Genomic DNA, 26,679 nt, shown 5'->3' with positions numbered 1-26,679 from the left:
ATCCCCTGGCCCCCAACTACACACACACACACACACACACACACACACACACACACACTCACACAATCTGGGACGGTCAGGTTCCCCTCCCCGAATACCAATGTATTTCTGAGAAGACACCAGGGGGCACAAGAGTGGACATCTGGCTAGACTGAGATGGTTGTTTCTGCAGTTTTCCAGGCACCATACAAACCTTGGCCGTTTTCAAAATGCCATCGTTTGTTATTGGATCTGTGATCACAACAAATTGCTCCTGTTCATCATTCAATATGTAGTACTTGGCCACCCATGCGGGGGTGTTGGGGACATCAGCATCAGTCACTTTGAGGGTGGTGATTGTCGCATCCACAACATTCTCAAAAACCTTACCAACATACTGCAAAGCAAACGAGAAGATGAGGTCATTTATGCCATGCTAAGCCTCAATAACGGGGCTAAGTCTTCAGGGACTAAAAGACTCTTTCGGGGCCCAGCCTTCAGTAGACAGGTGCTATGGAGCACCCGGGTGATGGAATCAAATCTTGAAATGCTCACTGTCCAGGTCACCATTTCTTATTGGTGAAGCGCTGATGACAGTGGTGTCACCCGGTGTCATGCTCCAGGAATGTCTGACCGAGCTTTCCAAGGTGCTGCTACCTGAACCCCTCAGTACACATTAATCCCATTTTTAACTGCCAAGTACAAGATAGAGGTGCATCCTCATCTACCTCAGGAAACCATTCTCTCTCAGCCACCAGACGGCCCTTCATAAATGCCAGGCTGCTTGCCCTGGAATGATTTCCCATTGTAGTAGGGATGACTTCTCAAACTCTTACCTGAGCCCTTCAGAGCCTGGAGATCCCAGCCTCATTCAGTTCACTCTACTCTAATCACACTGGTGATTTTCCAGTTATTCTTCTACCATCAGTGTCTTCTTGATTAGGGCAGTTAGCAGATACTGACCCCACCCCCTTTACTTCCACCTCCCCCCTTTTCTGTCTTGCCAGACCTCCTGTCAGGTCAGAGTGAGAGTAGGTGTCACTCACTGCTTTGGGTAGGGCTCTTCTGCTCATGGTGACCAGGCTAGGATGGCAGGCACTAAAAAAGGCCTACTGAATATCTATTCTCCCCTTCTTCACTAAATGCATTGTTAGCGACACCACGGTGCTCAGCTACAAGACTTACATTTCCCAAGTCTGCCTCGTAGACAGCAGTTGTCTGTCCGTAAGAGCTGTGAGGCAAACTTCTGGGAGGAATCTTCCTAGAAATGCCTTCATTTAGAATACCCAACTCAGCAGCTCTGCCTTTCCCCCTGGCTTCCTTCTTGCCTGAAGCACTGACATAATAGCTGGAGCTCCAACAGCTATGCTGGGCTGCAAGGTGACCTTGACCATGGCAGTCAGGTACTACAGATGGTGGAAGAGCAAGACAAAGGCACCTTGGTTTCTACTGATAAAGGTTACCTGTCTACCTCTGGGCTTTCTGTTACATGAAAGAAAGGCGGGGGAAAGCAACCAACCCTATTTGCTTCAATCACAAGTCATCTGTGACTAACCATCAGGCCAATTTCTAGCCGAGGCTATAGGGTTAAGGTTCCTCTATTTGGCTCCCAATAATTTTGCCATGATTGCATTTCATAACACTAGCACTCAAGAATCTGAGTCCGCTGCCTAACACAGCTCAAGCTAGACTATAAAGTTGCATGAAAACAGACCCTTTGCCTTGTTGGTGATGACATCTTCCGGGCCTCGTATAAACATGGAAAATATCTGTCCAGTGAAATGTTGATAATTTGCTACCAAGCTACATCATATGAGGACATGGATGCAAGTGGGTCCTTGTTGAAATTTCACAAACCCGTGTCAGTGGACCCCAGGCCCAGAAGAGGGCCGGGATACTCAAAGACAACCCCCACCACCCTATTCTACTTGCCTTTCAGTCTAGGACAAATAACATGAACCATTAACATTCAATAGTGCACCCATAAGCAGTTGTGGAACTTTTGTAAACCAGGAAGAGCCCCCTTTTTGGAAACCGTCTGAGGAACTGCAGAATTACCACGGTCGGATTGAAGACGGGTGGGTTGTCGTTGGTATCAGTGATGAAGATCACAGCTTTCGCTGTTGTGCTTAAGCCGTCTCCTTGAAGGTCAGTAGCTTTAACCACCAGGGTGTACTGAGGAACACTCTGTGGGGCAAAAAGACCCAAGTTAGGACCCACCGCCACGCAGGTATGCCCCGGCCCAGCCCAGTCCAGCCCACAGAAACAGAAGATTCTATTCTCTGCTTAAATGCTGTCCAGGCACAGAACCTCTGGACAGATATTGAGATGCTAAGCTCAGGGCAAGTACTCATGAAATGATCAGCTCGGCCATCACCACGTTAACTGGTCTCAGCACAGCTCTGCAAAAGGTCCGTGGGATTTAACTAGTATACAGTTGCTCTCAGCCCCCTCAGAATTTTTTTGCCACCTGACCTCTCGGTCCAGCCCGGCGGTGACCACGCCAATGACTCCTGTGTCGCGGTTGATGGTGAACATGTTGTCGTAAGGCAGCTTAGGCTCTTGGTCTTCGATGGTGTAAACGATGGCGGCGTTGTAGGTGTTCACATCGTCATCTGCATCTGTGGCTGTGACCTGCATCACCGGGGTTCCTGAGAGTGTCAAAGGGAAGACTCAGCTCAGCTGTACTGAGGTCAGTCAAATTCAGTCACAAGTGGTAAAGGAGAGGTTCTAGAGGGGTTACCGTGTGATAGCATTTCCATTCCTGAAATTCTAAAATTCTTACCAGAGTACTATGGGAAGAAGAAACCATTCCATCAAATAAGCAGTGTCCTAGAACTAAATTTCTCCATCAAGTTTCGTATGGGATGTGTCATATGGGACTACAGGTCTCTGGTATTTCACATGAACACTATGTGAAATAAGAAAACCCTAGTTTTCTGTGGGTTTTTTTCACAGTTGGCGTCTCAGCCACAGCTTCACTGAGAGACCAGTTATTTGAAATCATGGTTTTCAAAAGGAAATTATAGCACCTATGACTGGCAAATGGACTATTAAATAACTCTCCAGCAGCAGTAGAGAACACACACACACACACACACACACACACACACACACACACTCCCAAAGGAACGAAAGAGAACCTACATATCGTAAAGAAGAATCTCAGTGGCCACTGAACATTATGAGGACTCCAGGAGAAACAAATTGGACATCTCTTTGATGAGTGCTACTCACTCATCAGATTGCTGAAAGCTAAGAAAGCTCCCAGTTCCAGGATGTCCAGCAAGCGGAAGGTTTAGCTATGGCTGCTGACGGTGTGAATTGCTTCAGCCACCGTGGGACAGTTGAATGACCTGGTATGACTCTTCTCACAGTCCTCTTTGTGACTCCCACCAAATGACTGCATGGGAGCTTGCAAACAGAATGTGTGAAACGCTAAGGCAGGGATTGGTTGGCTTTGCCACTCCTCTGGGAATAAAGTGAGGCCCCTCCGGGGCAGGAACCTAGGATCTCCTGAAGAGCCATGAACAGGATCCACTCCTAGATATGTACCTTGGAGAAACTCTTTACACACTGACACCAGGAGATGTCTTTCCAGAATGTTCTGAAAGCACTGCTCATAACAGTAAGAAATTAAAATAGCCCAAATCCCATCAGCCATAGTACAGATGCACTGCTTGTAGCCTAAATGGCTCTTTGGTATTAAAACATTTCATATAACACAGTAATACAGATGAATGACCAAATGAATGTACCAAAAAGTTGCATGAAAGAATTATGTATGCATAGCATGATTTGGTACATATCAGGTAGTCTGAGAAGAAGGGGAAATTAATAAGCTATTACCTAGTTCCAAATACATAGAAAACATAGAGAGGGAGTGACCATCAAGAAAGGCAGGGCAGTGGTCACATTTATGGGAGAAGACGAACCTGATCAGCGTGGGATGTAAAGGGGGTTAAGGTACCAGCAAGGGAATGCTTCGGAATCAGGGGAGATTGTTCTTAAACTAGTGCTGTTCTGACATGCAGCCACGGGTTAGACATCACACACACATATACCCATGCACACACACGTTTACTTCCTCTGGGACTTCCAAAGTAGATGTGTACACATGAGCCAGTTTCCGTGACCACACCCTGATCTGCCGCCCCAACACCTTCTTTCCTGGGCTCTCAGCTCATCGTGTGAGTACCTGGGACAGCGCCTTCCATGACAGACCCTTCAAAGACTTCCTGGGTGAAGATGGGCTTGTTGTCATTCTGATCCGTCACCGTGATCACAATCTCCATCGGGTCTTCAATGGACTCTCCATTCGAAGACACGGCATGAGACAAGAGCTGCAGACCCAAGGGAGAGTTACTTAGGCCCGGACAGGAAGAAGAGGTGACCGGAGCAGCAGGCTCTGTTCCTGGCTCCTCTCTCTTGGTGTTGGGAGATTGTTCGTGCCTTGAGGGCAGCCATACGCCTGGCCTCCACTCCTGCCCACTCCGATGGGTGTCCCTCACAGGCAGCTTTCCCCACCCCTGCCCCGCCGCTTTAACAATATGGTGACTGTGACTGAAGTGGACTAGTGAGCCTCCAGGCCAGAGCTCCAATTTGTCATCCAAGGATCAAGGAATCAAGTCCAGGAGATCGAGGGACAGGCCCAAGAAACGGATTGTTCCCATGTGGGTAACATTTGCTGATGTAGCCCCTCCAGTCTAACGTTCCCCAGATTGTCTTCACGTTGTATCAATATATTCCCTAAGCTCATGCTGCTACCATGGCCCCCAAACAGTTGCCCACCCCCCAATTCCAATACTGCGCTCTTCCTTCGGGCCAGAGACTTCCCAGTCTCATAAACGGACTGCCAGCTGGGTCTAAACTGCCAAGAACTCAAAACAGAATGGGGCTCTCTTGTCATTTTGCATTAACAACAGGTCAAGCAATATCAAAGTAAGTTGCTCCTAGGTGCAGAGCATCTGATTTAGAGATCTGGCATGGACAGACCAAAAACCCTTGGGAGAATTACTAAAAAACAAACTTGTCGGAGGGAAGGATGCTACCCATCTTAACAAGCCGCTCGGATATACTCACCGTGTAGTTGGATATTTCTTCTCTATCCAGAGGCTGGGTCACCTTCAGCCATCCGGTTTTTCTTTCAATCACAAACACACCAACAGGAGGTCTGTCGGCTCCTTCACCAGTGATGCTGTAGAAAACTTCAATTTCTTTGTCCCTGCTAGATTTGATCTGAAGACAACATGGAACGAAACAGAATTAGCAAGGAGGGATTCTGACAGTGGGTCGTTACCTTTATCTCCTTGGTCCTTCTTAGCCAAGTCCTTCCTCCCTTAACCCCCCACTCACCCCCTGCCCCAAGATAGAAGCAAACTTCTTTCCCTACCCGAACCAGGTTCTTAGGAAATGGGCCCTTTTCATTTTCTGGGCAGCTGATTGGAGGGATAACCCAGTCTCTCTTCTGTCTTCGAAGGCCCCCGTGGTGAACGCTGGGAAACATGAGTACTTCTTTCTGGGGCCCAGCCACAGGGTCCTCAAGGAAAGGAAACAGAACAAGATGAGCTTACTCAGGAAAGACACTGTAGCCAACATCTCCGGCTGCCGGTGGGTGGAGGATGGGGGGCTGTGTGAGATATTAATGTCAGACCACTGTCTCAACAATGAAATATTACAAAAACCCAAAAAACAATGAATTATTACATGTAGTCTCCCCAATGAATAACCTACAGCAGAGAGCAATCAGGAGACCCCTTTACCATAGAGCCCAGACAGTGCTGTGTCTCTTTTCATTCTTCTTTGGGTCCCCGGTTCAAGTCATCGTGATGCAGAGACAATTATAGGCCTAGGGATTGATATTCTTTTCAACATCATTAGTCTACATGTCCTATTTCACATTTTTGATAGCAACGCTTAATCTCAGAGTTTATCCAACAGCTGGACAGCCGTATGCCTGGATTTATTCCCCCTCCCCCTCTGATGTCTTTCTTAGGGCTCTGGGTTCTCAAATTGGAACTATCAGTCAGAACGAGCAAGTTTTGGGAAGAACTAATTTGTGATCAATGCAAACGCCTTTATCTCACTGTGTCATTCGATGGATTGGATTTTCCATTTGGGTTAGCAAAAGTTTTTTGGGTGGGAACCAAAAACGCCCTGTGAGACCTGTATTGAACGGTTTTCGTGCGCAAGAAAGATCACATTATGCACACACAGGGAAATCAGATAGTTGGAGACAGAAGGAAAACATCTTCCAAGTTGTTTAAGTGTTTTAAAATGATTAGTGGCAATCCAATGAATGCTCCAGAGGATAGAATTCCATCTCCCGTCCTCCTCCACATACAGCTTTCTCGCTCACGGATCACTGTTAGCCAAGTGTTAGAGCCCAATGCTCTGGGCTTTAAGATGTGCACAAGATGAGACGTGATTAGATAGAGCCAGCTCTCCCAAATCTGCAAAAGGGTCACCCACATACCCCTTCAAACATGCCCACACTGTCCTGTGTACCCTTGTGTTCATCTTCCAGAGGTAGTTCTGTTTGGGTCAAGGGCAGGCTCTGGAGGCCAGTGGCCTGGCTCCCAGGCCTCACTGGGGCACCACCACATTACGGACAGGTTACCTAGACTCTCCTACTACGGTTTCCTAAAGCTCTAAAAACAATGATACTATCAGGGGAGGAATGATTAAATGAGATGCTGGTATTGCACAGAAATAGAATGGGGCTTGGTACATGGTCAATGCTCAATACATAGTAATGATGATGATGCTGGTGGATTGATTAGAGAAACACCAAGCCATGCTTTCAATGAAGCCAAATCAGGGGGCTGATCCAAGAACTGGAACAACGCATTAAACTGACCATCGACCCTGTGCTCTGAGCCTTAAAATGACCATTTTTACACACACAGGCTGTGCAAATTTGCTGTATTGAAAAGAAAGGCTGGCATCGGGATTGTAGAATGCTTCCAGAGAATGACAGTAACGAGGAACACTGTGCTAGCAAGGCCTGACATTAGTACGTCCATGCGTGAAATCAAAGGGAATGCTGCCCAAATGAGCCAAACCTGGAAATCACCCATTAGAAGACTGGGACACCAGAGTGGCCAAACAGAGCGGAAGAACGACTGGTTCTTAACCAGGGCAATTCTATCTCCTGGAGGTATCTGTATGTGAAGGGGATGGGGGAAATAACCAAAGGTATGAAGACATTTGGGTTGTCACAACTAACTGGGAAATGTATTCTTGGCATCTGAGGAGAAAAGGTCAATGTTCAATCTGGTCTCATATGAATTAAAAGACAGGTTAAGTTTGCGGTCCATTTTCCTGATACAGGAAGGACCACTTGGCTCCACATTGGTCCCCTGAAAATAACCCAGGTGAAGCTCAGACTAGGTTGTAGCGGAATCTGCTGCCTATCACTCAACACCTATCCTTTCTCTTTGAAAAAAGTAGCTTTAAAAAACGTGTGTGTTGAGGAGCGGATACCAAGGGCTCAAGCAGAAAGCAAATGTTTTGAAAATGATGATGGCAACAAATGTACAAATATGCTTGATACAATGGGTGGATGGATGGATTGCGATAAGAGTTGTATGAGCCCCCAATAAAATGATTTTTTTTAAAAAGAATAAATAAAGATAAAAAACATTTTTTAAGTATGTGTGTTCAAATTTTGTCATCAGTAAACACCCTTGTTAGCTTGGTTTGGCCACATGATTAATTTTCTAACCAATGAGATACAAACAGAAGTACTGCTTGAAACTCTACAAAAAGTTCTTAAAAAACAGGTACCTCTCAGTAATGAGAGTAGAGATACCAGGAGGGAAGGGAGAAGGTGCGGGGAGAAACAACAGAAGAGTGCGTGAAGGGAGACAGCGGTGGGTGTAAGACATGAAAAAATTTTTTTAAAAATTATCAAGGATTCATGAGGGAGGGAGGAACAATGAGCTGACACCAAGGGCTCAAGTAGAAAGAAACTGTTGAGAACGAGGATGGCAACATAGGTACAAATATGCTCGACACAATGGATGGATGTACAGCTTGTGATAAGAGCCCCCGAGAAAATGATTTTAAATAAATAGCTACACCAGTCCCCTTTGTGTCCCTCCTCCCTTTTGTCTTCTAACCCAGACTAAAAACATCACAACAGAAGCTGTGTGGGGAGAGTTGCAGAACAGATGGGAAGGGAGGAGCCTGGGTTCCTGGTACTGGCTACAGACAACTTAGTACTCTTGGACGTCCTTAACTGGAAAAGCACTCCGTTTTGCTAACACTACTGTCATTTGTTTTTGTTGTTAATAATACCGCCAGAACCGAATCCTGAGGCGATGTTAGAAGGGGTAGAGAGAAGAAGCTGAAGAATCAAAGTCAAAGCTTTCCCTTAGCCACAAAAAGCGACTGCCCACAGCTGTCCAACCAAAGCCCACTCTGCTGACCTCCTCACAGGAATGGCAGCATCCGTCCCAGACTTGAATCAGGGGGCTTTGTTCATATAGTTTATACTTAGTTTCACTATGTTTTTGATCTGTCCCCGGGGACATGAGATCTGACAGGAGGGCTATGAAAACCCCAGAATCTCAGGAGTTTGGGGGTAGAAAATCAGGAGCTAGCCTACGAGGCCTTTGGCACTTGCAGCAGATCTCACACTTGCAAGGCAATAAACAGAAACAATGACCATCAGAGAGCTACTTGGGGATGAAGTGGCAGGGAAGCAAGCTTTTTGTCCTTGGGAGAAGTTCAGGAGGTAGCAAAGGCCTCTGGTGTTTGCTGGTTAATAAACTCCAGAAACTTAAGGGCAATGAATGTACAAATGCGCTTTACACAATTGATGTGTGTATGGATTGTGGTAAGAGTTGTATGAGCCCCTAATAAGATGATTTAAAAAAAAAGAAAGAAAACAGTCATATTTAAAAATAAATAAATAAACTCCAGAAACTTCCTTGCCAAGAACTTCAGCAGACGTGCATCCTCCCAGTCATAGTCAATCCAAACCAATCCTATCCACCCCCACCCCCCTCATCCACTCATCTGCTCAGTATTTATTGGGATCCTGCTACATGCCAAGCCTCTGCCCTGGCGCCCATGGAGGTCAGGGTCCAGAAGGAAGAACACTCCCTGCTGGTCTCCTCTCTTTTGTGCTAAGAGCCTACCCATGACACAAAAAAAGAGCAAAATGCTCAGAGAACCGGCCTGCCATTTGTTCTTCCCCAGGGAGAAGAGCTGTTGGCAGTTACTGAGCACTTAACATGTATTCGGTTCTAGACTGGCTCTGAGCATCTCAGATGTATGAAATTAACAGGGGTGGGTGGTGGGTTATAATTATCTCCATTTTACAGATAGGGAAATTGAAGCACAGACAGCGTAAGTTACATGGTACATGACAGGGCTGTGATCCACAGTGACTTGCTAGTCTTTTTTTTTTCTGACTTGCTAGTCTTACGCACCATGTGGTAACAATGGAGATGAAACCTGGCCATACCCATCACTGTAAGTAAAGAACAGTAAGAATTAGTTCGGCTAGACCAGGGATCAGCAAACTTTAGAGATGGAAGAGCCAATCCTGTCCCTCACACAATTTAAAAATTATTTGCTCATAGACCAATGAAATCACCATTACCTGGATAATATCCCTTTTAAGTAAAAGGATGATAGTTTTATTTTCATTTTCAATTTTACTTCAGAGCCACATGGAAGTAACAAAAGAGCCACAGATGGCTTTTAAGCGGCAGTTTACTGAGCCCAGAGCTGGAGGAATGGTTCTCAATTGGGGGTCATTTGGCTCTCCAAGGGGAATTTGGGAAGTATCTAAAACAATCTGCATTTGTTGCTGCAACAAGGGAAGGTACTATTCACATCTAGTAGAGGGGAGAGCTGCTGCTAAACATTCTTTGCAGCACAGCTTCCCCATCCCAACACACGCACAACGAAGAACCCTCTGGCCCCAAACATCAGATTAGACAGTACACTGAGATCATAGAAACCTTCAAACATACATGATGCCGTTGTTGGTGGTCATGTTGGTGGTGGTCATGTAGGTGGTGGCGGTGGTGGAGCTGCTCAGTAGCCTTCAGCGTCACTTTGGTCGAGAACTTTCTGCGGGTGGAGTCCCAGGCATGGACAAGAAAGCTGGTCTGTGGAGTGTGAAGTTGTAGATGCCGTTTGACTGTCACCACCCCGTCGGTAGCCACTTTGAATCGGGTGTCCTCGGAGTAGTAGACTGTCCTTGGCCGACCCGTGCATCCTTCAAAACTCACTGTAGGATGTAAATCGAAATGATTAGACGATTGGGTAGGTTCATTAAAAGACAAGAGTGGTCTTCCTCCAAAAAAGCCACCCACCAAAGTCCTGGCCCAGGAAAACAACCCCCAACCTGGTGAGACAGAACAGCAGAGGTCTCAGGAGTTGATGTCACCGTTCAGTTCTTCACAATTCCTTGGGTGATTGGTGAGCTGAACGTTTCCTCACTTCCTTGTAAAGTGGAAACAGTGGTCTGCCTATAAAGCAGCCTGTTTTCCAATAAAGGAGGGAGAAAGGCTGACCGCTCCTCCGCTCTTTCATAGAAGGTCATCTTTTAATATGAAAATGAATCACTAAAATAGCTAAGCCAGCACACTGACTGAATGAGAAAGAAAACAAAAAACTAGAACATCAAGAATTCTTTGGTATTTCTCTGATATTTCTTAATGTTGCCTGCAAACAAAAATGATCTTAAAATAAAAGGTAAAATTTTAAAAATTAAAACATAATTTTAAAAATAGCTTACTGAGTTAGCAAGTGGCAGAGTAAGAGAATCAGTATGATAATCGTGGTTAGGAATATGCAGTCTTGGGAACCAGACTGTCAAAGAGGGGTCATATCGCAATTCTGCCACTTCCTAGGTTTGTGACCTTGAGCAAGTGTCTCAACCTTACTCACACCTTGTCCAGTTTGAGATCTGAAGGTGTGACTGCAGAAACCTGACTCAAGGGCCTTCCAAGCAGAGGCAACGTTTGACAAATCCATGCTGGGAAACTTCCGAAGCTGGCCTTTCTTTCAAATAACTGCTCACCTTTCCAGCGAAATTTCTTATTTTTTCCAAGTCCTCTTTTATGAAAAACAACTCTTGCTCTTAAGCATAGTTAAAGAGGTCAGTGTTTGATTTTGAGGGGAGTGGGTGGCTAGGAAGGGTAGAGACCTCCCTCTACATTCCTGAAAATGTTTTTGCCCTAAAGCCATTCTTGACCACCTGGGCTACAGATTTCGTTTCTTCCACTAGGGGACACCCTTGCAAACAGTTTCTGAAGTCAACAGCCCCACCCTTGTAAGCGCAAGGTAGAGATGATGAGAGAGCTAAAGTACACTATAATTTTCCTCATTTTGAAGATGAAGAAACTGAGGCTCAGAGAGCTTAAGACAGTGGTCCAGATTGTTCTAAGAGCTGTAAGAGCCTCCATTAAAGTGGTTTGTTAAAAAAGAAAGAAAGAAGCACGAGGAAAGGTACATCATCAGTATCTAACCTCATTCATATGTTTTACCTCAATGTATTGATCAGTTTAACACCCCTATCCTCATCCCTTAAACTGGGTTCCACGACTCACTTCCCAAACTCAGAGAGAGGAAGAGAAGCAGGTGGTAGCTACAGTGGTTTCTGAGTTAACAACTGAATTATATACTCAGATTCTGCCGTGTTCTGGCTGGGTCACAGTAAGCAACTTGCTTCACTTCTCTCGGCTGTAATTTCCTTTACTCTAACCTGAAGGATATCAACCGCCACTGGTGGAGGCTAAGTTCTCCAGGTTTTTGAAGCAATTAGTCAAGACAGAGAATGTGGTCCCATTTTGAAAGTTAATGGTTAACTATTATTTCCGTGCCTTCGGATGGACAAGCTAGAAATAAGATGTTTGCTAACTGAACAGATGAATCATAAAGTAACAGAAGCAAAGATAAATGCAAGTACTCAAAGGCTGGGAGGATCCAACCCTTCCGGTCTCAAACAGAAAACTGGGAAACAGGACTCCGAACTGGTTCCGAATGGTTCCGCCATGGCCAACCAGGGCAGTGTGCACGTTACGCACCAGGAGCCTGATGTGGGACACTGGATTGCTGGCAGGGTAACCCATTCACAGCACAAACCAGTCGGCCACTATCTTTGAGTGGGGTGTCAAAGCCTAGCCCTCCCCAGTAGAATCAAAATCCCAGGCACAAAACACCTACACTGCCTTAAGTTTCCTCAACCACGACTCAACCATTCAAATGGGTTTGGAAGTCCTGATAGAAAAGCAAGATGCTTCCCAAGTAACCACACTCTGCCCCCCAGAAGTAATGGGGGACACGTGCTGTGCCTGGGCTTTTTCTCATCTAAGCAAACGAAGGCTTTCCTGCCCCAAATCCAGGCAGTGAAAGTTGGGACAAGCATGACTGGGCTTGCCAAAGGGTGGCGGCCTGAAAAAATGAAAATGGTTTTGCAAATCACTTGATGCAAGGCACTTAACTTGCTTAGAGGCAATTCCTCTTAATGGCAGCAAGGCCCTGCCCTCCGAGAAGTGACAGAAGAAATGCAAAGGACAGACAGCCCCAACCTGAATTTCCAGGTGCTCATTAAGACCCATTATCTTCCTCCTGTGCAACCTGACCCTCTGGGCTGAAAAATCGGGAATTATAGGAAAGGCAAGGGGATCTCCAGTTCTGGGAAGGGTTTGGAAGCTCCCAGGTTTAACCCGGGTGAGGGCTGGGCAGTGTCCCGGACCTGTGCACTGCGAACTGGAAGTGGCAGCAGGCGGGAGGAAGCTGAACGGGAAAATGCTGAAAACAGAACATTGGTACAGGCAGACCTCGGAGATATTGCAGGCTCAGCTGCAGACCACAAAATAAAGCAAGTCACACGTTTCCCAGGGCCCAATGAAGGAGCCCCTGGTGGCACAGTGGTTACGAGTTAGGTTGCTAACTGAAAGGTCAGCTGTTTGAAACCACTAGCCTCTTTGCCAAAAACAGTTAGTGGGCTACTTGGTCTTGACAGCAAATGCCAATGACAACAGTCAGGAACCCCTTGGCCTATCGCAACTGGACACATCTTTTCACTGCACTGTCACTGCCCCCGCCACCCGCAAATACCATAGCCTCCATTAGTAGCTTCAACTAATACTATATATATGTATAGAATGTGTGTTGGGAACCATTGGGAGCACTTTACAAGCACTAAGTTGTTTACTCTCACACCCTCAGATGTGCAGAAGGGGCGTGCTCTCTAGAGATCAGGGTATGTACCACCCAGACACAGGAAAAAGGGAAATCTCAGAACACTGTGGAGAACCAGCATCCTGGATGAACCACGCCATGAACCAAGCACTATGGTGACCTTCAAGTTAACGCTGGCCTGACAGGGACCATGGCACCCCCGAGCACCATACCAGAAGGACTCACAGACCAAATAAACTGGCCCTACCTCAAAACTACCTGTAGCCCTGGCACTTGGGACTGAAATTCCCTAATGGGAGAGAGAGCAAATGCTGGCCACCACCTGACACCCCATGACTGTGGCAATGGTGGTCATTGGACATTCAGTGAGACCCAACTTACTGGGTGTCCAATGAAAGGGGCCCCAGAACCACTATTTATTTACTCTTAATGCTCCCCTTGCATGAATGACAGGCAAGGATCTGCCCATATAAGGGAATGTTACAGGACATTTTCCCCTAGTATCAGCCCTCAGGTTCAATGTCAACCGAACTAAAGCATTTAAGAATTCAGTGTGTACAAAGCAACAATTCATGGATTGCAGTTCGAAGCTGGATAAGACTCACATAAGCTCTTCTCAACAGTGCCTTAAATTCTATGCCATTGGATACATTAATAATATTATCAATGCAATTGACTTAGACCCTGGTCGGCGGGGGTGGGGTGGGGTGGAGGGTGATTGACAATGTTTTTGTTTTGTCTGTTTTAGGGTTTTTTTTGCTTTTTATTTTGTTTTGTCATGAAAATATGACTAACTAAACCAGCGTCATTCATAACCTGTGTACAAACAGATGGGTTCTGGATTCCCACTTAATTCTAGCCCCAATCCAAGAAATTAGTTCTTTTTTTTTTTTAATTTTATTTATTTTTTTTAACATTTTATTAGGGGCTCATACAACTGTTATCCCATCCATACATACATCAATTGTGTAAAGCGCATTTGTACATCGTTTCTCAAAACATTTTCTCTCCATTTAAACCCCCGACATTAGGTCCTCATTTTTCCCCTCCCTCCACGCTCCTCCCTCCCGCATGAGCCCTTGATAGTTTATAAATGGGTATTTTGTCATATCTTGCCCTATCCGACGTCTCCCTTCATCCACTTTTCAGTTGTCCATCCCCCAGGGAGGAGGTCACATATAGTTCCATGTAATCGGTTCCCTCCTTCCTACCCATTCTCCCTTTACCCTCCCTGTTTCGCCACTCACACCACTGGTCCTATAGGGCTCATCCGTCCCGGATTCCCTGTGAAATTAGTTCTTATAAGATGGCCCTTCATGAAGAGATTACTGAAGATAAGGATGCTACAGCACAGTGTGGTGAAGAAAGCACATGATGCCTGGCCATCAATTGGGGTCTTAAAGGCCAAGTGTCTGGGGTCTTCAAACGAGCAGCCATCTAAGTGAGGCGTCAACTAAGTCCACACGCAGATCCCCTCTGGCAACAGTCAAGGGACTCAAATAGCTTTGCTATCAGAGAGTATTGTAAACTACTGCAGTCTACAGAGGAGCCCTGGTGGCATAGGGGGGGTGAAGAGTTGGGCTGTTCATTCCAACCCAATATGTAATACGACACCTGGTCAGATGACCTCCCTTGTCACCTAATCTGAATTTGCTCTAGGTTTAAATAGTTCTCGCTTGTTCCACAACAGAAATGTCCTTTTCGGCTTTTAAAAATATTGCTGGTGGTCTTTTCTTTCTTACTCTTTCTTATCTTTCTATCACCTTGTGTCTGTTTCATTTTGTTTTTATTGTTTCTGTTGGGTTTCTCCATTTTTGAAGCACGGGATAAGTGGATGCATAGAGACAATGACTGGTGCAAAGTTTTAATGGAGATGAGGGAGGGGTGGAGAGGGCAAGGGGGCTTGGGGAGCACACAATGTGGGAGGTGGGAGAGAGCCCTAACACTGATTGTGGATAACTCTTTTTAAGAGAGACTTAACTATGGGAGTGTATGATAGGTGAAAGTTTACATCCATAAAAAGACAGCAGTATGGAATGGAAACACCCAGAGGAGGAGTTGTCATGGAGAGGGGGTGGGGGTGGGGTGAGAGGAAGTGTTCGGCTTTTAGATTTAGTGTTTAATACATTTTCTTTATGCTTCTCTGTATTCTATTGCCAGTTACAGTAAGAATGAGTTACAATGTCAGAAACCAGAATGAATAGCTGTTTGCTTTTCCTTTTGGTGCCTGTAGTATGCGTGATGATTTCATGTTACTACTTATCCTTCCATTCACGCTTTCCGACCTCTATTCATCAGAAGTCACGGAGGTTCTCAAAGAGATGGCTGAAGAGCAGATAAAAACTGAAATTCATGAAAAGCTATTGGGGTTCGGGGACAGGCTTCACACACCAGGTCACATTTCTGCTTTGGAATCGCCATCCTGCTGTGGGATGGCTCAGCTTCAAGGATTCCATTTCTTTTTCTCCCACCCCCGCCCAGGCCCATAGCTGGAATGCCAGTGGGTAGGAACAAGGCTGTCTCAAAAGCCTCCGTATATTTCCAGAAGATGTTGTTGAGATTTCAGGACAGAAGCCTGCTATCAAAGCCAGCTGACCACAGTTGAGTTGTTTGCTAACTGGTGGGATAACTCAGATGCTCAGAAGCGAATAGTACTTAAAATAGGGCTTCTCCAGCACAAACAGAGGACCAGGACAGACTGCTGTCCTCTCAGCAGGAAGCACCTCCCACAGCTGACATCAAAAAGAGCAGGAATTAGCTTCCTTTCAAGGACTGGATGAACTTGAGCACTCAGCCTTGGGAGCAGAAAACTACACACACAGCCTTGAAGACAACAGAGAGCCTGACAAGGTCCTGGAGGTCAGGCTGCTACTGTGCACTCCCAAACTAAGCAAGCTACAGTCTCTCACAAACACCAAAGATAAAAGACAAGATGTTGACACTTGGGAGGAATTTTAAACAAACCTGATTAGCTAGGCTGGAATTTTTTTTAAACCAGTGTTTCTACTTCCAACCACAAAGCTCACTCTCTACAGACCCCCACCGCCTTAAGGTATCTTTCTAGACTGACCATTTCCTTAGATGGCAAGGAATAGTTCTGTCATGTCCACCACTGACGGGGGTAAGTCCTCAACATTAACACACTTCTCAGGTTGACTGAGCCCACACACACATTGTCGAGTACGGTTTTTACAAATGAGAGGGGAAGGACCCTCATCAGGGCTCCGGTTGACACACTTTGGAGGTAGGGCATTGGGAGAAGGCTGACGTTTCACCTTAAGACTGTGAGACCTTTAACCTCTGATAAGTCTCTCACTGTGTGTCTATTGGCCACAGAGAATTCTGGACCCAAACCGAAACCCAAGAGCCTTACCGTCCCTGGTTGGGCAGGCAGACGGCGTCCACACTCTCCTCCTAGCCAAAAGGGGAAAGTTCCAGTCAAACCAGAGGAACCTTGGGATAAAGACTGCCTATCAGCTTCTGAAAATTCAGCCAGCAAAACCCCAATGGAGCAGAGTTCTGCACTGACACATGAAGCTGCCATGAGTCGGCATCGGCTTGACAGATGTTGACGTTGACATTGTGAAGCGACTGTGGAGCCAGTCCCTGGTCTCGTGGTGACCCCATGCACAAAGAATGGAACACTGCCTGGTCCCGGGCTATCCCCATGACTGAGTTAGCTCCTAACCTTACTCACTAGATGCAGCCACCCTGCGAGGGAGGGATTTACTGTCTCTAGTTTCAGACACGAGGAAACTGAGGCTCAGAGAGGTGAAAGAACTAGGGCAAAGCACACAGCTACAAGTGACAGAGCCTGTGGTCTGACACCCGGGCATAACTACCAGGCAGCCTGGCACGTAGCTTGAAGGGAAAATCGTCCTCCGGTCATCTTCAAGATATGCCAGTTGAATGGATGCCAGGGCATTAGCTCACACAAAAGAACAGGAGAGCCGGAGCATCACGAGACGGGGAGTCAGGGGAAAGCCGGCCCTTTCTCCACTATCCTGTTAGGTAGCTAGAGACAGGGACCAGGGGTGTCCCTTCTCCATGCCTAGAGTGCACCTACCCCCTTACAGGAGGTTGGAAGCCAATAAAGGCTAAGGGGCAGGTGCCAATTCAAGCTCCAGCTAGGTAGGTGGCACCCAGGTGGGCCCAAACTAGGCCAGGTGGGCTTAATTCAGCCAATGGGGTCAACCAGTACAGTCAACCATGCATTCTAGCTGAAGGCCCTAAAGGCCGGAACCTGGAGACCACCCCCCCACCCACCCCACCCCCCACCCCCCGGGTTCAGCCATGTTGCAGTCTCTGTCTCTGGCCTCAGACCACCACGTGTGGGTGTGCCATCCCATGAGTTCCCCGTGTTCAGTGACTATAAAACCTGAAACTTCTTCTGTCCTTTATAAAAACCCACTCAGATTACAAACCAGGCTTCGGAGTAAATTCCTTCTCCAGGGAAGCCAAGATTGCTGGGTTTCCCACCCGAGAAACCTAACAATCCCTTCGGGAAAAGACATCAGCCTTGGCTAGCCAGTTCCAGGTCTCAGAAACACTTAAGGACACACAGCCATGGACTTCAGATGTGAGAGTGAGCTGCTTCAGGCTGCCTGGACACTAAGCTAAAGTGAGTCCCTATAATCAGCCAGCCTTAATGCCACACATTTCAAGGATAGATGAGCAGCTTGAGAGGATCAAGCTCCACAGGTATACCTGGAATCCCAGAGTGTCCACAGCAGGGGTGTCTGGCCGTGGCACCCATATCTGGGAAATCTCCCCACCGACAGGCACATCCCAGGGGATTCCAGGGATGGGAGTGGTTGACTTACACAAAGCTTAGTGTTCTCTTCTAATATGCCCCCAAATGTCCTTGTCCGGGAACAAACTGTGCCGTGTGTTCTCAGCCTTCATTAGTTTATCCCCAAAGACAGATGTCAATGTCTGTCACCTGGATGGCAAGCAAAGGACATAGCGTCCTTCCCTTTGTCCCCAGTCACAAGGACAAGGTGGTGAGCAGGAAGTCCGAATACTGGGAAGAGGGCAGTGTGGGAAGTGAGGTGTCAGACCCCAGGGGAGTGAGAGGCGGGTCAGTTTGGGATGATACATTTTGGAAACATGTACTAGTGGCGGTTCTCCACCATGGTGCATGTAACTACTACCCCTGAGTTAATACATTTGAAGATGGTTAAAATGACCAAGCCGGTTGCATTTTACTATGATAAAATCATTTACAAAGGAAGCATGTGAACCCAATCCAGCCCATCACAAAAAACGAGAACTGGTTTCCAATCACCTCCAGAAGTGGCCGGCATGGGACTGACTCACTGCCATCGTGACATTGGCTGCCAGAGAATGAAAACAGTATTCAACCACATGGACATCTGTTTGGGAAGTAAAATACCCTCTCAGGATGAGCCAGGCCACACGAGTGACCTTCAACCAGAGGAGGGAGAAATCAAGGGTGAGGATTGCCCCCTCTCCTTGTTGATTCTTCACTGCGAGGCCTCAGTGGGCCAGTTCCTCACAGCCGGCGAGTCAGTTCTGGCTCATAGAGAGAGACCCTACAGGGTCTCTACAAGTTCTACAAGAGTAGAACTGCCCCCTTGGGCTTCCAAGGCTCTAAGTCCTCTGGGTAACAGAAAGCCTCATCTTTCTCCAGAGGGGCGGCGGGCAGGTTTGAACTGCTAACAAGGTGCTAGCAGCTCCAAAGTGAGCCTGCAGAGGATGAGGGACGCTTCTCCCCAAGCCACTCACACCTGCCTGCCACAAGAAGGGTTTTCTCAAAGAACCAGAAGAATGAGGAGAGCCTCTGGCTTCCAAGATAAATTGGAGTTTAATCTCCCAGCTTCTGACAACACACTAAATACACAGGCACCCCACCTGCCTAAATAGAGAGGCGCTAATTGATCATTCCCCCTGGGCTGCAGCCAGGAAACATTCCTGTGGCTGAGTCGAGTCGGGCAACTCTGGGAACTATTTGCTTATTGATTAGAAAGAAAAGGCTCCATCCCACACCAGTCTCTCCCCACTCTTCCCTTCTGTTGGGTTCTCCCCAAGGACAGGGAGGGCCCCAGAGTTCCAAATTCCAAAACAATTGAACTCTCTCCTTGGAAGGGGCAGGTAACAGGCCTGAGAAGTGGTGGGCTGGGTCCCTTATCAGTTTGTGAAATACAGACAATGACCTAAAAACTTCCTCCCCTCATTCCATCCAGGGTCTAGCGGACAGGACACACAGACTCTCCAGGAGCACTTTTACCAAAAGCCCTTGCTGGACCCTACCCCAGAATGCCTGAATCCAAATCTCCGGGGCAGGTGGGACCCAGGTAGGGTCATTTTTAAAAGCTCTCCCACCCGTGCTTGCAGAAAGCAGTGAGAGCCCAGAATTGCTCACAGAAGCTGCCATTAGCTAGAGAAACAGGAGCACTTTACACATGTTATCACAACAACTGGTGCAGGGCTTATCAGCAGTGAGTGAGTTTGTTTTTTTGGATTGTACGTAGAGGCTCAGAGATGTTAAGTGACTCTCCCAGAGTTGCACAGCTCCTGAGGGGAAGAGCTGCAATTCAAACTCAGGTCCAGCTGAACCCCTAAAGCCATGTTCTGAACGTCTGCAGTCCTGCTTCTTCCCCATACCCTGGTCTTCAGATTTTCAGGTCTCCTTCCTCCACCTGTCTGACCATCAGGACACAGGCACACCCCACGACCTCCCTTCCTTTCCCTCTGTGTGGGGTCCTAGCAGGACCACAGAGCACACACAGCCTATGTTCCTCAGTTGATTTCTGTCGAGCACTTTGTAACCTATGTCTATTTTTCCTTCAAATAAGTTTTAGTTTTTTTTTTAACTTAAAAAGCAGTATCTTTTAGATACTTGAAGAATTACATTATAAAACAGATGACAAAGCAGTATAATTCATATTTGCTTAAATAGCTCATTGACTAATGAACAAATCAAATGTACTACTAGAGCAGTGGTTCTCAACCTTCCTAATGCCGCGACCCTTTAATGCAGTTCCTCATGTTGTGGTGACCCCCAACCATAACATTATTTTCATCGCTACTTCATGTCATTTTGCTACTGTGATGAATCGGGCAACCCGTGAAAAGGTCACTCGACCCTCAAAGGGGGTGGGGGTGTCAAAGCAAGACCCACAGGTTGAGAACCGCTGTACTAGAGCCATAAAATGTGACATTACTCAGTAATAAACCATAAAAAGAAATGAAGGATACATACTACAACGCGGACAAACCTTGAAACCACTGGGCTAACTAAAAGAAGGCAGCTAAGAAGGCCATACAGCAGATGGTTCCCTCCGTGCAAAATATCCATCAGAAACAAGAAATAGGCAACTGGTTGTCTAGGGCTGGAGAGAGAGTGAGGGGTGGGGCGTGCGTGCGTGCGTGCGCGCGTGCGTGTCTGTGTGTGTGTCCATCAGGGGTTGTGGCGAAGAGCTATGTTTGTTTGTTTGTTTTTTAGGGGGTGATGAAAAATGCTCTAAAATTAACTATGGTGATGGTTGCACTTTTGTGAATTGTGTATTTTAAATGGGTTTAATTATGCCATGTGAATTCTATCTTATTAAGCTGCTCGTCCCGCAAGCCAGCACAGAGGAGCCAAAAAAACGCAAAGTGCTCCTCCCCCATCCATCCAGGGAAGCCACTCTTACCAGCTCTCCTGTGTCCCTGATGCTGGTCCTATGTACCTTTGGAAAATAACCTTCTTCCCCAGACTTCATGCTTTTTGCCCCCTTGTTCCTCTAAATTTGGAGTCTAGACACTATTATTTTTTTGCAAGGACTTTCCTTCTCATTTTTTTCTATCTACTCATAGAACAAGCATGAATAAAAATAATCAACCTAGAGGGGGGGAGTGGGAACTGATAGCAATGATGATATATAACCCCACTCAAGGGGAACGGATTACAGAATGGTAGGTGAACAGACACCTTGGATGGTGTAAAATACAGCAAAAATATGAATATATATAATATAATAACAGGTTCCTGGGGGGCAGGGGGGGAGAGGGAGAGGATAAAGGGGAGCTGATATCAAAGAGTTCAAGAAGTAAATGTTTTGGAAATGATGGTGGCAGCAATTGTACAATTATGCTTGATCTAATTGAACTATGGATCGTTATAATATCTTTAAGAGCTCCGAATAAAATGCACACAAAAAAAATCAACCTAGAAATAGTTATTAAGATGCATATAACATGATAGCAATAAAACAGAATAAGTTGCCATCTAAGACACAGCGATAGGTTTCTACTTGTCTGCAGAAAACGATTCCAGGAAGAAACCAAAATCCCAGGAGACCCACGGCCTCTTCTAACCAGAGACCAGAAGAACTAGACTGGGGCCTAACTGGCTGCCCAGCGGCACAACAGAAGGTCCAGTTAGATCGGTAGAAAAACAGAGCAAATTAATAAACAGATCAGACTTAACGGACTGATGGAGACAGTGGAACCCTCAAAAGGATCCCCCTAAAATACCCTTTTAACCTAACCCTGAAACTACTCCCAGATCAGGTCACCTGTCCATCAAACACTGGACTGGATGATACAATTAATATCACCTCTGAGTAACGTGGCCCACTAAACAATTAACTCTATGAAGCAGTTAGCTATACCTGAAAGCAACGATAAGAAGGAGAGAGAGGGAAGCTGCATCAATGGAAATAGAACTAAGAGACTAGAAACAATGAGAATGCCGACCTATTGTGAAAATTGTAACCAATGTCACGGAACAATATGCCTAAGTGTGTAAACTTTTTCTAATTCACTGTTTAAAAATTTCACCACCACTGCCACAACCCAAAACAAACACTAGGGATGGGGTGGAGATAAGAGAAAGAAAAAGCAATAAAACACTGATACAGGCAGTAGCTCAACTCAAGGAAAACCCACTACCATCTAGCCCATTCCAAAGGAGGACTGCCCCTGTGGGTTTCCGAGATTAAGTCTTTATGGGAGTAGAACGCCTCCTTTTTCTCCTGCAGTAGGCTGGTGGTCTTGAACTGGTGACCCGTGATGAGCAGCCCAACGTGTCACCCAGGAAGCCACCAGTGCTCCTCTCAATGAATACAACAAAGGAACAAACTACTGATAAACGAACTGGCCTAGAGGAACCTTACACGGTTCTGTGCTAACTGAAAGAACCAATTCACAAAAAAAGACTCCACATTCTATTTATAGGGAAATCTTAGAAAGCCAGAGACAGAAAGCAAAAGCCATCCGTGGTTTAGCTGCAGCTGGGGTAGGCCTGGCTGTCCCTAGACAGGAGGGAACATTTAAGGGTGAGAAAAGTTTCCCAACCATGGGCTGTGGTGGCAGCTGCACAACACTGTGCATTTACCAAGCTTATCTAACTGTACCCTCGCGGTAGGTAAATTATATGGTGCACAAATTATACCTCAATCAACCTGGAAGACGGTGGTTTATCGGGGTCTCCTCAGAGAAGGTCCCCGTGAGTCAGAGTTCATGATTAAAAACACGCAGTCCACACACCCAGTGATGTCAGGGTCAGAGTAACAAAAAAGTACGGGAGAGAAGAGAGAAGCCATAAATAATTCTTAATTAATAATAATTGTTAGAGTGAATGCTCCAGATAATGATAGTCATTACGTGTGGGCCCTCGGCCAGAGCTTCACCAACACTGTTTCCCCAGCACCTGCCATTCAGGTGGGGTCTTTTAATCCCCTTGTTGCTGATGAGCAACTGAGGCTCTGGGAGGCTTAAATCTTTTTTTTTTTTTTGCTCAAGGTCTTGGAGCCAGCCCAAGTCTTTGAGGCCAGATGCACACCCAGGACAGCTAAAGTCAATGGCTAAAGTCAATGTCAAGGCCATCACCCTGCCTTAAGGCCAGAGAGGCTCCAGAGAGTAGTTGTGGATAAGGACAGACTGCTAGAACTGCAGGTCGATTCTCTCTGCAGAGAACACAACCCAGCGAGCGGTGCCAAGCTGGAGCCACCTCTCTCTCTCCAGCAGAAATGTGCTGACACTGGCTGGGGATCCCCAGGAAATTGCTCACGGAATTTGGAATTGGGGTTCATTCAATAACTTGAGAACAAGGCCTGAAACCTTTTCCACCAGGAAGCGACACGGTGTGCCTGTTGTATTGGGAAAGCCTGGGCCCTTTTGCTTCTGACATTTGGGACAGAATTGCTAAACCAGCTGAAAAGAACAGCTGGGAGCAAAAGCAACAGAAGTTAAGCATTTCCTTAAAGTCTCCAGGTCACATGCGTTTGCAAATGACTCTAAACAAGTGCTCACTTGTCCAGCAGTGCTTACAAGGCGACTTTTTTCTAAAGTGGATGCTAGCATCGCTTTTTGATTATAAGAACAAATAGGCATTGATATGAAATATTCCCAGAATATTTGCCAAATCAACTCTGATTGGCTCCAAAGGTAGTCACTTACCCTTTGCTCAGGACCGGGGTGGGGGGCTGGAGAGGGTGTGTGGAGGACACAACTCACAAGCAATTCCACTATCCTCCAAGTATAAGGGATAGAGAGAGCAGAAATGTATCTCAGACTGGGGTGCTTGCTTCCAAGAATTTCAGTAGGCAAGAAAATGGAAGTCAAGCAAATGGCCGGTAGGCAGGCAGCACACAGGTTGCAGACGTGGGCTCAGGGACTGCTGGGACGCAGCCACAGGCCATCTGGGTCACTCTCTGAAGATGCTGCATGCAGTAAGGCTGTGTCCACCACGCGGAGTTGTGGCATGTGTCCCAGCAGCGCTCTTCGCGCTGTTCATTTTCTTGGTGGCAGGTCTTATAAAAGACCCACTGGGCCATTTGCCTGGACTTTTCTCATTTTCACAGGAGAAAGATGGGGGGGGGGGGGCTTTTGCCTCCCGTAGAGAGTTAGTTTCAGAAACTCACAGGACAGGTCTATCCTGTCCTCTAGGGTCACTGTGGGCCAGCATCAACTTGATGGTAGTGAGTTTGGTTTGGTTTCGGTTTCTTATTTTTTTTAATATGATCAAGAATTTCCTGCCGGTACTGGATTGTTGTAAGAGTTGTAAGAGCCTCCAGTAATATGATTTATTAACAACAGCAACAACAAATTTCCCCCTTGAAGAACGGCTTTGGTACAGGACTAGTCACCAAGGCGTTAGTTAGAATAGCAAAATCTGGGAAACAACCCAAACACCCATCAGTAGAGGATTAGTTAAGCAAATCATGGAATTGCCTTGCAGTGGAACCCGAGGTAGCTCTCAACCCGGCAAGGATGCTCTTTATGTAGTGCTGTCGAATGACACGCGAGACATATTGCACGGTGGTAAAAACAAGGTGCAGAGCAGCGTGGTGGCAAAAAGGAAATGGGGAGAGAAGAACGTGTGTCCCTATTTGTGTGTAGAAACTTTGGAAGAAACCGGCAAGCATCGGACCAAAAGGGGTCAGGATGGGAGTACAGCTTTTCATTGTATGTAGTTTTATAGTTTTTATATTCTTTGGTGTGGTTTTTTTAATCATGTGAATTAGTTCAAAGCAGTTGCCACTGAGTCATCTTGACTCGTGGCGCCCCCACGTGTGTTGAGGGCAGCTCTGTGCTCCACTCGAATTCTCAAAGGCTGTTTTCAAACATGGATTATCAGGCCTCTTTTCCAAGGCACCTCTGGGTGGGCTCAAACACCCAACCTTTGGTTAACAGCCAAGAATGTTCAAAGGGGGTGGAGAGGGAGTGTGTAGATGATGATGATGATGATTTCATAGATTATTTCCATGAGAACAATTTCTATTTGTGAAAATGCTCAGAGGGTTTGCTTGGGGAATAGCTGCAGGGCCTCTAGGGTATCTGGATCCCTCTGAGACTCTCAGGAGCACAGGATGCAGGAGCGGGGAGGGGAATGTGTGGGGGTGGCAAAGAAAGGGGATGACAAACACATGACAGAAAAAGAAAGGGTGCTGGGGATGGGGCCTCTGGTCAGCTGGTCTAGCAGGAAAGTCAGGTGACCCGGATCTACGGAGTGTGTTGGGATGCCAGTCGTCAGGCAAGTCCCTTTCTTGGACTTGTGCAAGGATGCATGTGCAGAGTGCCCATGCAGGGTTGTTTATTGGGTCTTTGAACAGTGTTACAGGATGGGCCACCTACGGGGCAGAAACACTGCAGAAATGCTTCAAAGGAAGAAAACGAGGCAGCTGTTCAAAAGACACAGGTAAACCTATAGTGTAATAATATAGGAAGATCAAGCTCTATCCCTTCGGCTTTTTGCTTTTTTTTTTAACAGGCAAAATAGGATGGAAGCACCAAAACAAGAATGCTAGTTGTCTTGGGGGAAGTAGGCCGCTGATAGAGGAGAGAGATTATTTTGTAGATAAACTCATCTGGGCTGTTGCAAAGGACCCCTCGTGGCACAGTGGTCAGCCACGCTGCTCAACTAACCGAAAGGTCAATGGTTCAAACGTACCAGCTTCTCCACGAGAGGAAGACGAGGCTTTCTGTTCCTGTCCAGATGACAGACCTGGAACCCTTACGGGGCACCTCTGTGTGGAATCACCCAGACTGAGATAGGTTTGAGTTCTATGCTAGTCAAAGCCATCGAGTCTGATTAACAGACTGTGTACAACTGCGCAAAACACTGCCCTGTCCTGTGCCACCCTCACAAGTGTTATGTCTGAACCCACTGTTGTAGCCACTGTGCTGATCCATCGTTCGCACTGAGGGTCTTCCTCTTCACGGGTCCCTTTTAAATCCCCTCATGTTTGTGTTCCTGTCTTCACGCAAACAAACCTTTTCTTTAGTGAGGGCAGAACTGAAGGAAGGAATGGTGAGTGGTTGAGGGTGACTCCACTCAGTGTGCTCGGGCTTCCCGAGCCCCTCGTGTTGACCCCGGATGCATTATAAAAAGGCAATCAGGCTATGGGAGACTGTATGGCCCTGTTCTGGCTGGTTCTATTTGTGGTCTGATAAGTACCTTCTCAGGGTTGCAATCTTATGAGCTGAATGATGAGTGTTCTTTTCCTTCAGCGAGTCATGCTTTCAGAGGGACATTGACCCATGGAACGGGTCCAGAGCAAAGGGCAAAGGGGCCAGGATGGTAAGTGGCCCTGCATGAAGTGACTTGGGGAGGAGGGGCCTGGGAGAGGAGACAGGCTCGCTGACTCCTTCGAGAAGGGTCAGTCCTGATGGCAGCAGAGGGCAAGGCCAGGGCCACGGGAGAAAAGATACAGCAAAGACAACCTCCACAAGATGAAATTCTCCGGGCTAAGAGCTGACTCACAATAGAACTGGGGCACCAGCTCCCTAAATGCCTTTCTCTGCAAGCGTTGGCGCCGACGACTGCAGAGAACCCAGAGAGATTTGGATGGCAACCTCCATGGGGCCTCCAACTAGCTGGGGGGGGTGGATGAACCCTGAAGCCTTGTCTGTTTCTTCTACCTGCGCTAGAGAAAACGGTCACCACACACTATGTGGTTAGCGCTCTCTGTGTTGCTACTACTATGGTTGTAGTAGAAATGGTATTGGAGCCCAGAAAAGAACTGGCAGATGTTGTGTGACAACACTACATTTTTTCGGTTTTGTTTTTTTGGGGGGGAT

The 26,679-nt window shown here is 46.7% G+C and overlaps 1 protein-coding gene across 1 annotated transcript in view; it reads right to left on the bottom strand.

Annotated features, from left to right (window-relative positions):
- CDH1 (cadherin 1) overlaps window positions 1–26,679 on the bottom strand; it is a 77,860-nt gene that overhangs the window by 13,245 nt on the left and 37,936 nt on the right. The window contains exons 3-9 of the mRNA XM_013005167.2: window positions 9,969–10,228; window positions 5,372–5,518; window positions 5,062–5,217; window positions 4,178–4,322; window positions 2,455–2,630; window positions 2,038–2,166; window positions 194–376 (exon numbers count right to left, since the gene is read on the bottom strand). Of these exons, the coding sequence (XP_012860621.1) occupies window positions 194–376; window positions 2,038–2,166; window positions 2,455–2,630; window positions 4,178–4,322; window positions 5,062–5,217; window positions 5,372–5,518; window positions 9,969–10,228 (1,196 nt within the window). The remainder of the gene's footprint in view (window positions 1–193; window positions 377–2,037; window positions 2,167–2,454; window positions 2,631–4,177; window positions 4,323–5,061; window positions 5,218–5,371; window positions 5,519–9,968; window positions 10,229–26,679) is intronic.

The sequence above is a fragment of the Echinops telfairi genome, unplaced genomic scaffold (assembly GCF_000313985.2).
Source record: "Echinops telfairi isolate 266 unplaced genomic scaffold, ASM31398v2 ScPeMD7_2291;HRSCAF=2852, whole genome shotgun sequence".
Classification (NCBI taxonomy): Eukaryota; Metazoa; Chordata; class Mammalia; order Afrosoricida; family Tenrecidae; genus Echinops; species Echinops telfairi.
The sequence above is the reverse complement of the archived record's forward strand: the minus strand, read 5'-3'. Positions and strand labels throughout refer to the sequence as shown.